This window comes from Aythya ferina (genome assembly GCF_964211825.1).
Source record: "Aythya ferina genome assembly, chromosome: 5".
Lineage (NCBI taxonomy): Eukaryota > Metazoa > Chordata > Aves > Anseriformes > Anatidae > Aythya > Aythya ferina.
In genome coordinates this window covers 21,279,951-21,292,817 of record NC_140301.1, presented here as the reverse complement: position 1 = coordinate 21,292,817, position 12,867 = coordinate 21,279,951, and the positions used below count along the sequence as shown (strand labels likewise).

Here is a 12,867-nt window from a genome sequence, read left to right as displayed (position 1 = left end):
GTCTGGCTGTTGGAATGAAGTTAAGGGCTGGTGAATGAAAGGAGTGGTTTCTTTTTAATTCTCAGTTGTCTACCAGGAACCTGTAACTCTAAAACAAGAGCATGAAAAGGAAACTTTGTATAGTGCTTGCTTACTTACTGCTGCATTTTCCTAGTGTGGGCAAGCAAATAATCAATTTGGAAGCTGTGCTACCTGTACAGTTCTCTGTTCAAACAAAGGGAACAAAATGCCTGCCTAGTATGGCTTTCTACATAATGATTTGATATTCTGCTTGAAAAATGACTATTTTGTTTTGATCTTTATGCTTGATATTCACATATTTTAGGTAGTGTCATGATGTAGGTACTGGATGTATATTCTTTATAGTTCAGATTCTAAATTTCGGCAAGCAGTCATTGTCTTTTGCATGTAGACCCCATTTAATATTCAATTGGGAATTTTCCTGGTCAGTTACATATTTTCTTTCTTGTATGATGATAAGTTGACATCTTAATATTGTCATTTGTAGTGTTTTAAAAACTTTCCTGATATCTGACAGTACTGGAATAGTATTTAGAAAAAAGTTCTGCTCAAACAGAATACAGAGTTAAATTTTACTAATGGATTAAACTCTGAATTTCTATTCTTGGGATGCAGCTGTGATTTGAATTACACATGACCGATTTAAAGGGCACTAAATTTTCTTAAGGCTTCCTAGCAAGCATAAATAATGATGTCTTGTGGTTATAAAATCATATGGTTAAAAATACTTTGAAGTTATTCTTTCTGGAAAGCATTTTTTTAAAAAACAATAATTTATATACTTTTGATTGAAATGATCTTGCCATGTTGACATTGAAATATAGTGTTCATAATCTTCCTACTGTCTCAGCTGTGTTGAGTTGACAGAGAATCCCTCTTGAGTTGGATATTTATGTTTAAATTGTGTAGACCGGGTATCAGAGGATCTTCTCTTCCTGGCATTGTGTCAGCAACCCCCCTGCTGTCATTACCAAAGCCTCTGCTGTTGCTTTAGGCTGTCCGGGGCAGCTGGAGTCCAAGTTCCAGGCTGTTCTGATTTTTTTGTAGTGGGTAAGGCTCTTGAGGAGTGCAAGAGTAGTTTTGATTTTTTTCTGAAATACCTCTTGCTTTTTTCCTGCACTTGCAAATTGTGGTGCAGGGCTGTTGCTCTCAAATTAGTGAAAGTCTCTAATAGCAGAAGTACAAATTATTGTAATGATGGAGAAAGTAAATATATCTTGGTAGCTAAAATGCTCATAAGTATTCCAAGTCTAGGATTGTTGAATGCTTGGTGCTTTTAATAAGTAGCATCTTTTGCATATGTTGTTTCAACTGGCATTTTGTTGGAGTAGTTGCAGTTTATTGTAATTTGTAAGCAATATACTGTTTTTTCAAAAACCTGTTTTTTTTGCAAGAGATGCACAATTTTATTAATTTTGCAACTTACCATATTTTCATGTGTTGTATTAAATGAGTATCTAGCAGTCTTTAACGACAATACCTGAAGAATTAGTTAGATGATATTTTTACTTTTTAATGTTATATAGCCCATGTGAGGGATATTAGGGTACCACTATTTACGGATTACGTGCTGATTTTTTTGAGAATTTCAACCCCATGAATGTGAAAGACATGGTTAAAAATCTGTACTACTTCCTGAATGCTTCTTAAGTCCTTACTGTTACTTTCTTTAAACTATTTGACTGTATGTAATGGTAACACAAGATACAAGTGTGGCTATTCTTGCCATAAATATCGTGATCATAAAATACAAATACCTTATAAACATATTATTTTTTAACAAAACCTCAACTAATTAAGTCTGAGGTCCTCATTGTCAAAGATTACAACTGGATGGATAGGAAGGAGGAAATGAGTTTTGACAAACAATAGGAAAAACAACTGTGTTTTTTTACCAGCCGTAGTTTGACTGATCTGTTAACTAGAATCACAGTCATGCATGGAATATTCTGATTTGGAAGGGACCCACAAGAATCACTGAGTCTAACTCCTGGTTGGTTCAGCCCCTCATCCCCCAGTCTGCACATATAGCCAGGGCTGCTCCAGAGCTTTGAGGTGCCTGTTTTTTGCCACTGTTTGTTAAGATGAGTGAGTTTTCCCTTATGTCTACGTGCTTTTTCTGTTTAATTATTTTTTCCCTTACCATTGATCAGAAACCTGTGACAGGCTAAGCACAGAGTACAATGTTCCATGCAACTTTGCTTCAGCTCTTTCCACCTGCCTAGTTAGACCTTTCCACCTGAGATGCATACCTGTACTCGTTTGTCCCTCTCTTTTTCAAAAAGTACAAATAGCAACTTAATGCAGGTACTTTGCTGGGTTAGAATCTTTAATGCTGTAATACCGAGGTGTAGTACCGGAGTAGTATGTGTTGGTCAACACCAATCTCCTGAGCAGCAGCAGCCTTCTACAGTAAATTAATTGTGGTCATTTAACTTGATGAGTATGAAGGTATGGTGCAAGAGAGAAAATTTCAAGACATGAAAGGGAAGTGGCCATTCCTAGAGGGTAAGGATCTTGCTGGAGTAAGCCGCCATATACCGCAGACAGAAGGAACCCCTTCATGGGTGCAAGAATCCTAAACTGCAGTTGTTGGGCAGTTGATGCATTGATATCATAAATATATAAGGCCTAAACCTCGGTGCTCCTTGGGTCTCATGGTTCCCAACCATGTTCTTCTCATGTGTAAACAAGTTTGGCTGAAACAATATATTTTTTGCTTTATCAATATTTGACATTTTATCAATATTATCAATCAATTATTATTAATTTGTCAATTACATCATTGAAAATAATTAGTTTGACCCTAGTCTTAATTTAGCACTTCTTTGTACAGCAGAAAGCCTGTGTGGTATGGAAATCTGTAGCCATTCACTGTAGCTGCAATTAATACTCTTATTAATTATCTTTATTGTGGAGTTCATGAGTATTAAAAATTTACTCATCTCATTTAGAGCTCTTATCCTTGTGACCCCTTTAAGATATGTTTGGTGCCTAATTTAGGCTGTGCTCTTTTTTCCCCTCTCATAAAGTATATTTGTTTTGTTTTCCTCCCCAACATATCAAGAACAACAAATATTTTGAGTCAATTTTTGCAAATGGAAAGGCAAATCCTCATCTTGAAATAAATTCTGCAGGCTTCTTGCCTTATTACATGGTAAAAAATTGTTTGCAGATATTAATTTTTCAGTTAATATATTTACTTATTTTTACTTTATAATTTATAATGTTTATATTTTCTACTATATATTTTTATATTATTTATACTTTTCTACTTCTCCCTTTACAGATTATGACGATTTTCTGACATACCATTGTTAAATGGTATTAAATCTGTTAAGGTGTTACAATTTGTTTTCTTTAAATAATAGTCAATAGTTCTATTATTCAAGGACAGGTCATGTTTTTGTTTATTTTTTTCCTTTAATTTTTGTATGTCTGGAGTTTCCAACTGTATTGCTTAACTAAATCTGAAAAACAGCACTTAAAAATTTCTGCCCTGTAAACTTGTTTGCAAGCAAGATTGAACAAAGATGACGGCGAATTACTTTCTTTCCATTTCACCCCCACACTGAGGTGATTAAGATGCATTTTACTTCAAATTCATCTGAAAACTTGTCTTAATATTTCAGCAAGAAAAATCCAATAGCACCTAGATGAATTCTCACCTTTCTCTAATGATATAAGTAGTACGGGTTTGACATCTGGTTTCCACGTTTAAACATCTTAGCTCTCGTTACAATGTCAAACCTATATGAAATTTGTTAAAACCATTACTGGAAAGTGTCAGGAACTGTCTATCTGTTGATCTCTGTTTTGGTCAGACTGTGGTAAACTTGTGACCAAGAGGAGATGGACTTAAATTTTTGTTCAACTGTTTTAGTGTAAATTCAGTGGTTGATGTAGCAAATTGCTGCTTACTACAGACTGGAAAGCATAAAGAAAATTTTATTTTTTCCCCACTTTGATTACGAGAATTGAAGTCTGTGCTTTCAATTTTCATCTATTCAAATCTAACGCTGTGCAAATGCATGTTTGGAGCCATGTGCCGTCTTGAGCCTCTGCAGTTAAAACTTGGTATAACAAACTGAAACTCCAAAAATGGCACAAGGGGAAGAAAGAGGGCATGCTGGGGACCATCATCTGCATTATTCATGTGTTGTATAGCTTCCGAGGAGCTAGCCATGAATTAGAGATTACAAATACTTCATTAAGCCTATAAAATGAATGCTGCTCATGGTACCTGGTTTTATGAACTATTTTAATAGTTCTGAAAATATTGACTCTGCCCTCCATGACCCTAGGGCTGACTGCAAATGAAGCAGGCAGAAAATTTCCTTTGTATTAAAAGTAGCAGCCAAGTGTGGGAGGTAGAAGAGAAGCGGCTGAATTTCCCCGTGGATAAACAAATGACGAAGGGAGTTCTGGTGGGAAGGAAGTGGGAGGGGAAAAAAGAAGAGTCCCTCTTGAGCAGAGAGGACTTGCTAGAATAAGTAGCCCTTCAATGAAAGGGGTTTGATAGATAGGTTTGCGCAGTTTTTCTAAGTTAATTTTGAAAAGCAATATTTCAGTGCAGTGTACTCACAGCTGGCTGACATCTCCAACTAGTTTCTCTAAAGAATGGGCACCACTTAGCTGGTTCCCTGCTACCTACAGTCAATAGGGTTAATCTTGAGTATATTTTAAATCTGTATTTTCATGTTTTTATGCTTTTTATAAAAATAGTTGTAACTTTGAAATTAAGGATTGGATACCGTGTGGTGCTAGAATAAATGTTTTCACGTTTAGCTTGTTAGGAGGACTTCAGCTAGCCTTTTGGAAAACACTTGTTCCTGTGATTAAACTAGTAATTAAAGCAGTATTGCAGGTAAATGCTTTTGGTATCAGCAACCTGAGGAAAGCTTGGGGTTCTCAGGGTTGGCATGCTTTCTTGCCAAAACGTGAGGATCAGCTTGGGGTTTGGCATTAACCTCTGTTAGGGAATGAAGAATAGTTGTCCTGGGAAGCCTTTGGCAGGATGCAAGTGGTAGGACCCATGGTGGAGACAGTGAAAAACTCCATATTAGCACATCAATAAATTATTTAAAAAAAAAAAATATCAAATTTATATGAAAACTGAGGATTTCAGCTTCATGGTGTTTTAATTACTGACACGAAATGGTGACAAATGGAAACAGTGGTCTGAGCGTTTTGCTAGGATTAGCTAACAAGCTTCTGTGCTGCTTGTTGTCTGCTCTGGCTTGGTACCTGCTAGTTCTTTTTTATTATGATTTAGGAGAAGTGTGCAAAACAGTTTTTGTACCTAGAGTAGTGCTCGCTGTTTGCAGTATTAGGTGACTGCTGTATCGTGGTGAGTAGGTGTATTTGGCTGAAATGTCTATGGAACTAAAAATAACTGACAAAATCCTCATCTTGCCAGCAAAATCTAAAAATGTTAGAAACGATGCAACTTTTGGGGGAAGATTTTACCCACTCACATCTACCAAAAGACAAGGAAATCATAAGAGATTTTAATGCATGTGACAGGAAAGAAAAGAAGTTGATACATAATGGGAAATAGCTGATAAATTTGTTATTGTACCTTTATGTGTGCCTTATGAAATCCTGATTTCGTGTTTATGGAACAGCCCCCCAACAACCGTTTTTCCTACTCTCTGTGTTTAGATCAGCTGAAAAGAACTCCAGGTTATGGAATTCTTTTTTATTTGTCTTGTTCTTCTATTTTGTCCTAGTTTTATTTAAATTCTTTTGACAAATTCTCACTTCCCATATTGGAGATGAAACTGATTGTTTCAGGTAGTTTCTCTAAGAAACCTTTACGCTTTTTTGAGTGTGTGTAATACCATAGTGCAAGTCTTAGGTTCTTAAACCCATTCTCCTAAACACAGGGCATTTATTAGCAAAAGCAGCCTTTATTCCAGCTTGAGAATATTTGAGTATATATTTGAGATATTTGGTATTTCATACTACATCCAGATATACACAGGTAATATTCAATACGTTTATCATAGAAATTCTGTAACATCCCAGTTTATTACTTCATTAACCAAATAGCTTTCTACTCTAACCAAATTTGTTAATGTTATGCTAATATTATGTCTTTATCAAAGAGAGTCGGCCTTTTTAAACCTGCTGAGTCTGAAATACATAGCCGGAGTATTGGTGATACTCCATTTATTCTAAGGTGGTGGGGATGTTGCACTGACCACCTTGAAAGAGCAGTAATTGCAGCTTTTATTTGCCACCTTTATTGTGTTAATGCCAGCATCTCTAAAATTATCTTACATTCAACATTTGACAGGGGTGTTTGCTGAGTTTTACATATTCTTTAGCTTTAACTTGGCCCTTTCAGTGTCTTCTCATCAGAAATGTGTATAGTTGTTGCCTAAATAAATAATATTTTACCACTAAGGAGAAAACAGCCAATGAACTGGGTTGTGTGCTGGAGACTTAAAAGCAGGGGCCTGTGGCAGCGAGAAGGAAAGAAGAAAAGGCTGTTTCTGATCTGAAGGCAAATATGCTGGATGAACCAGCGGTATTTTATCCAAGATGAATAGAAGTTAGGCAAAGAGTTGACAGTTGGAAAAAATGCTTTCAGATGTCTGCTTTAACCATGGAAGTTTATCCTGCAGTTTTATCTAACCTTTAAAAATAAAAAAAATAAAAAGATCAACTAATGTAAAACTGGGGAGCAACAAATTGCTGGAGAGCAGTTTTTTTCTAATACTTTGAAGAATTTGCTGATAAATGTTCCCTTCTTCTAAACTATTAAGTGTTGCACCTTTTGTAGGAATCCCAAATTTGAAAGATAATCCTCAGTTTTTGTTAGTCTTTTGTTACCGTGTTCAATCACAGGTACTCTGCTACCAATTTCAAGGAGCAGAAACTGTCCTAGAAACATTCCACATGAAAAGCCTGGCCCCTTAATTAGGCTCCTTAATTGAAGGGCTGTGATTAACAACAGGTCTTGTTAGCAGTTGTTCCAGAGGTTCCACAGTGCTGCAGGGTGATGGAGACATATTGAAGCTGGAGTTTCCATCTTCTCCCATAGAGCTGTACTCAAAGCCATTACTTGTTGACTAGAGCAAGTCAACAATGAGTATATGCCTTCCTAACCTGAAGTTACAGGTAGCCTATAAGGCCTGAATAAAGAAATTTGATGGTGAAGAAAATAAAAATTGAAAAGTCTAGAGGTTAACCCATTCTTCTGCACAAAGAGGTTGAAATCCAAGACTTTTCTGAGTGTCAGGTCTAGAAACTAAACGGTGGTGTGTTTTGTCTTAATAGTGAGATGTCTTCTTATAAATTCCGAAATACTGCCAACTTGGTTATTAGCTCTGTGTTTTGTGCATTTTGTTATTCTTCACTCAACATACAGTATAAGTCAGAGCTTTTATGTGAAAACACAATGGCTTGTACTGTTTTTACAGTGCATAAACTTAATAGAATGCTTGGTTTGATTATGATGATGATGTTCATTCAGTTACCACATTTAGTTGCCACTCTAAAGCCAATTGACTGGCCAATTTACATGGCCATCTCTGAATATTTTCATCAGCATTCAGAGATGAAATGTGGTATCTGCTACAATATATCTCCAAAGTGGTTTTATTAGGTCAGCAGTGAAAAATGTCTCTTGGGGAAGGTTGGAGGTAGTTGTGGAGAAAAGAAAGAAAACTTGATATGAAAATTGCTCTGCAAGATTTGGCTGAGTGCAGATATCCTTTTCACTAAAATCCTGTGCCTGCAACTAAGCAGTCATATTTAATATTAGTGCCTGCAACTCTTGATCTGAGATTTATTGCTGTTCGTTCTGCATCATCATGTTTCTAGAATAGTTGCAATATAAAGATTGCTTAGTCTCTTTGACAGGCATGCAGAAGACAGTCTCTCGTGATAGGAAACATCATACTGTTATTCTACATATTTCAATAGAATTATGGTTAAATTGTACTTCATGTGGATTCTTCTGTGAAGGGTGCTGAAAGTTAATATTTGCGATGCAAAAATGACCAAATGTTTTAGAAATTAGGTACTGTTTCTCTAGTGTATGCTATTTTAAAAATACATTTGTACTCAGGTTGCTATGGAGGGATTTGATTTTCTAATGGATGTGTGATCTGTTTGTTTTTACTAAGTGGTTGCAATATGAATTACAATGTTACTTGAATGTTACTTAATTAATACTTAAATAATTCTGTTTTGTTGTAGCAGAAAAAGAAAGCTAAGGCATTCAATCCTCCAATCCGTAGAAACTGGGAAAGTAATTACTTTGGGATGCCCCTGCAGGACCTGGTTACACTGGAGAAACCCATACCTCTGTTTGTTGAAAAATGTGTGCAATTCATTGAAGACACAGGTAAGACAGGAAACTTACTGGAGGAAAGACTTCCCACTTGCATACCGAGCAATGCCTCTCACTTCCTGTTTTAAAGCACTTTTAGAATCCTATCCCAGAAATAAATAACTTCATTGTGGGTAAAGTAAGTTTTAAAAATAGTCTGTTTTCTAAATTATATGCTTAATACGTGTTTGTCTTATTTATTTGCACGAGTATTTCACAGGTTATTGAGAAACATTTGAAGTTTAATGTTTCCTGTAATTTAAAAAAAAAAAAAAAAGACTTCAGTTTGTAATATCCAATGACTTTTAACCTAGCAGCGTTCCATTCTGCATGTCTCACTTTTGCCGCAGTATGTTATGTAACACACTGAAAAGCTCTGAAATCTACTTCTACCAGTTGCAGAAATTAGATACTTGATATGGTTTGTTAAGTCAACTCACTTTTATTTATTTATTTTGCGGGTTAACCTGTACTTGCACTTTAACTTGTTACGAAGAAAGCTTTACTTTCTAAATCTATGTATTTCTGCATTAGCAATACTAAGCAATTTATTTAATTTCCAAATTTCCAGCTTATTGTACAATATTAATGCGTCTTTGCACTAAGGTGAAATTTCAGCTTTTTTTCATCTTTTTAAGTGCCTTCCTGGTCATGTGTTTGAGCCCTCTTGCTTTCATCCTCTTTACTGGGGGGCCATGAGGCGAATAAAATGATATTAACTGGTCCAACATAAGATTACATTTTGGAGAAGGAATTTTTTCTGAAGCTTGGGTATTATCTCTGGTTAAGTTTTGTTTTTTCTGTTCTGTTTTTAAAAGTGGAGAGCACTAATTTTCACTTTGTGAGAAGCTCTTGCTAGCTCTGAAGTTTCATAAATGCTAATTGACTACATTTGAAGCAAGTGAAGGCATAAGGTTGAACAATTGGTGGTGAAACACAAGCAGGAACATCCCTTGGATGCCTGCTGTTGGATGTTGAGAGCAGAGTGAAACAGTACCTGTTGTCTACGTTTCCTTCGTTCTGTGATACAATTTTAGCTGTAAGATGACAGTAACTTTGAGCAAGAATAAAACTGAAGAATTTCCTTTCTGAAATTCAATTTTATTGCCATGTATGAGAACAGTAAGCATTTCCAAAAGGTTTACTACAGGCAGTAAGCCTGATGGCTGTTTCTGTCAACTTCTGTAGTGCATTATTACAATAATAATAATAAAAAAAATAGGTGAAACCTCAGGCAGTGACCTTTTGGGAGTCAAAGATGTAAGTGTATCTGTCTTTAACCTTTACCTCCTATTGATTCTTTGCCTGCAGGTAAGAGCGGTATTTTCATCCCTCTTACTTTCTCCTCCTCACCTGGAAAAAGAATGGGGAAGGAGAAAGAAGAGGAGGAGTAATATATAATAGATGATCTATACCACTCTAATTTGCTTGCTGTTGTATGCAGCAAAAATATAGTGCAAGTCATGGTCTGAATTTATGTTCTTTAAAAATGGCTACATACACCTACTATATACAGCTATTTAGAACAGACGTTTTGCCAGTAGTGTCTTGGTAGAAAAAATAACTTGTAAAAAAAAAAAAAAAAGTCTTTAGAATCCATAAGTAATATCTTAAATTTGAGCACATGTAACTTTGTAAGAACACTTTCAAACCCCAAAATTGTACATCTGGATCTAAAGAAAGTTCCTTTTTCTTGGAAGTATTATTGTCTGTTATCTGTTGACTTTGTGGGAGACCTTTAAGAGAAAATCTAGTATTTCTCTGAACGGATCATTTTTACCAGCTTGTGGAGTGAGAGAGAGATATAATGGAGAGTAAACATGAATAGTCATCGTTTTTCATCATAATCATTAGATAACTGAAGCATCCAGTAGATCTAACACTTTTTGTCTCCTCTAATGACCTGTCTTTGAAGGATAAGGTGTTTAGTTAAGCTGCTGGTGGGTTCAGAATGTGTGGGGCTCCTCAGAAGGTGGTGGCTGGGGAGGTATTGCTTGTATGCTGGTTCTCCTGATCTGCTGCTGTGCAGGTACTGAAAACTGGAGGATTTTAATTCTGGCCGTATGTGTAAGCAGCACAAACCTTGAGCCATCTGTGTGCTTTGTGTGTGACTGTGAAGACTGTTGTCCTGCTGTTTCTGTTAATCATTTGGAAAAGATGGAACAAAGCCTCTACTTTTGATCTGAATTAGTTTTTTCTTCTCCTAGTTTGGATTCTGTATAAGTTTTGGTTGTTCTTTACAGCTCCCTTACTTGGGTGTGTGAGTCTTATTGCTGATGTGTGTTATTTTTATATTAGGTTAATATTCTGTAGAAATCTGATGAGATTCAAACCATGTGTTCTAGTTTTCATGCAGCCTCCTCCTTTGATAGAACCTATTTTTGCCTTCTTCGAGAGAAGCATGCTACAAGGGAAATAAAATTTTCACTTGCCTTGCCTTCAAGTCCTCTGCTGAAATAGACTCCCATCATCAACTTTGGTACTATCTTGTAGAAAATCCCATGAAAACGGTTTTGGAGATGATCAGTCTGCAGAAGGCAAGTCAAGATCTATTAGCTGCAGCCTGGAGTCCAGAACAGTACCAGCTCCATTTGATAAAGCTATCATATCAGCTGCTTGCCCCTGGGGAGTCCTCCAATGCTTCAGCTTTCTCTTAGCAAGTCAGCCTGATGTTAGTACTGACTGACTCATCAGACATACCCGTGTTTACTATCATCATCTTTCTTTTTAATCAAGATCTGTAGTCTTCTCCAACTCTGCTTGAATGAAGCTAATCAGTATATTTGTTTTATGGAGGACAGATTTGTTTAGCTTCCCTTTAAGGTACTTAGAACCATAGAAGTTAATGGAGTTCGGCTCCTTCCCTTTATATTATCGCATGTAATTTGCACTGTGGCTGAATTAATTTTTTATTTTTATTTTTTTTAAGAAGATACAGCTAACTTTAAATTGAAGGGCTAATCTAAAATTTTCATGTTTCCTCTCCTTGCCTCATGAAATTATAGAAGATGCTTTAGACCCACTTTTCAGAATTGTGACTGAGGCTAAAAAGTACCCAGTGTAAAATGCAGTTTTCCCTGTTTTGCTCTGGATCCTCAGATAAGATCAGAAACTGTTCTTGAAGATTCTTACTCAACTTAAACTGTAAAGAATTGACAGCATGTAGAAAATGCCAATGGATTTTTCTGTTTTATCGTGGTGCTTTGGAATATCCTCACATTTAAAAACATGAGTGTTTATCAGTGGAAGAGGAATAATTTGGACAAATGGAAGTAAATCCAGGAGGTGAAAATTCTACCCTTTTCTAACTCAACAAGTTTTTTGTCGGAAGGTGCCATAAGAATCCTGTCAGGATAAAGCTAGATCTGCTGAGAATCGCTTACTTTCAGGTATACGTTTGTAGATACATACGCATGAAGGTACTTTCTGTGTGTTCCTGTTTTGGTTGATATTTTCCAGCAGGAATTTTTTGTTCTAGACTGATTTTGCTTTATGGAGTCAAATAATTTCTGCTTTTCAAAGATGATCAAGGGCTCAAATTTCTTTGGAAACTTTCCTTGATAGCACTAAAGGTAGAAACTGAGGGAGTAAAGTGTTCAGTGCTTTAGCAGATCTAAACCTAGTAAGTAATAAGCATGTATCAGAACCCCCAGTTTGGCAGCAGTGTGTACTGTTGTTGCTAATACCACAAAGCAGGGATAGCCCATAATATTTTGCTTTGTCAGCACCTATTGATTTAAAAAATTACCATATCATGTAAGATTATCTTAAATTTAATAATACTGATGAAAATGTGCCTAAATACTATAAAAAAAACTCTATGTGGGTATTCATATGTTGTCCATGATTATAGGCAAATGTTTCCTCTATCCAAGCCTTTCATTTTTGAATTCATTATAATTATAGCAGGATGAGTAATCTTTGGTTGGTTGTCAGAGCTCGCTCTTGTTGATTCATTGAATGAGATGATTGAAAATAATTTTACCTTTCAGGTAAGTAACTTGATAATGGTGAATTATCAACCTTTCCACTAAACATCTTGGTACAAAGATACATGTTCAGGAAAATTTACTTTTCTGGTAAAGATATTATAGTCTTACCTGTAACCTTTTACAGACTATGTAAGTACTTTTATAATCACTGGTGGTATTGTGTAGTGCATAACCTGCTGATGTTTGTATGCTTTTACCTCTGTCACCTTAAATCACTATGTAACTTGCTTTTAAGGGCAGCTGCTGAAATTGACTTTTTGACATTAGTAGTTATTTTCAGCTGTAGGCTTCTAAACAGAGGTTTGAGGATACAGTTCTTGCGCGTTTGTTGCTTTCTCCTGATGGAATGAATAGAAGGTCATTTTGGTACATCACTTAAAATATGTAGTAGTGTTCTGCAAACCAGATTTATGGAAATGCTCACAGCGGGGAAGCAGAGCTAGCCTCAAAACTAGAGCTGCTTCTCTACAACTATGTAGACCATTACGTTTTTTAATACATTCTTGTTTT

At 35.9% G+C, this 12,867-nt stretch overlaps 1 protein-coding gene across 3 annotated transcripts in view; it reads left to right on the top strand.

The window, feature by feature from the left end:
* Positions 1-12,867, top strand: part of ARHGAP5 (Rho GTPase activating protein 5) — a 45,821-nt gene that overhangs the window by 15,169 nt on the left and 17,785 nt on the right. For 2 of the 3 annotated variants that reach the window (XM_084521007.1, XM_084521008.1), the window contains one exon: positions 8,233-8,380. In XM_084521007.1, the coding sequence (XP_084377133.1) occupies positions 8,233-8,380 (148 nt within the window). The remainder of the gene's footprint in view (positions 1-8,232; positions 8,381-12,867) is intronic. The other variant, XM_084521009.1, reaches the window with a different exon arrangement.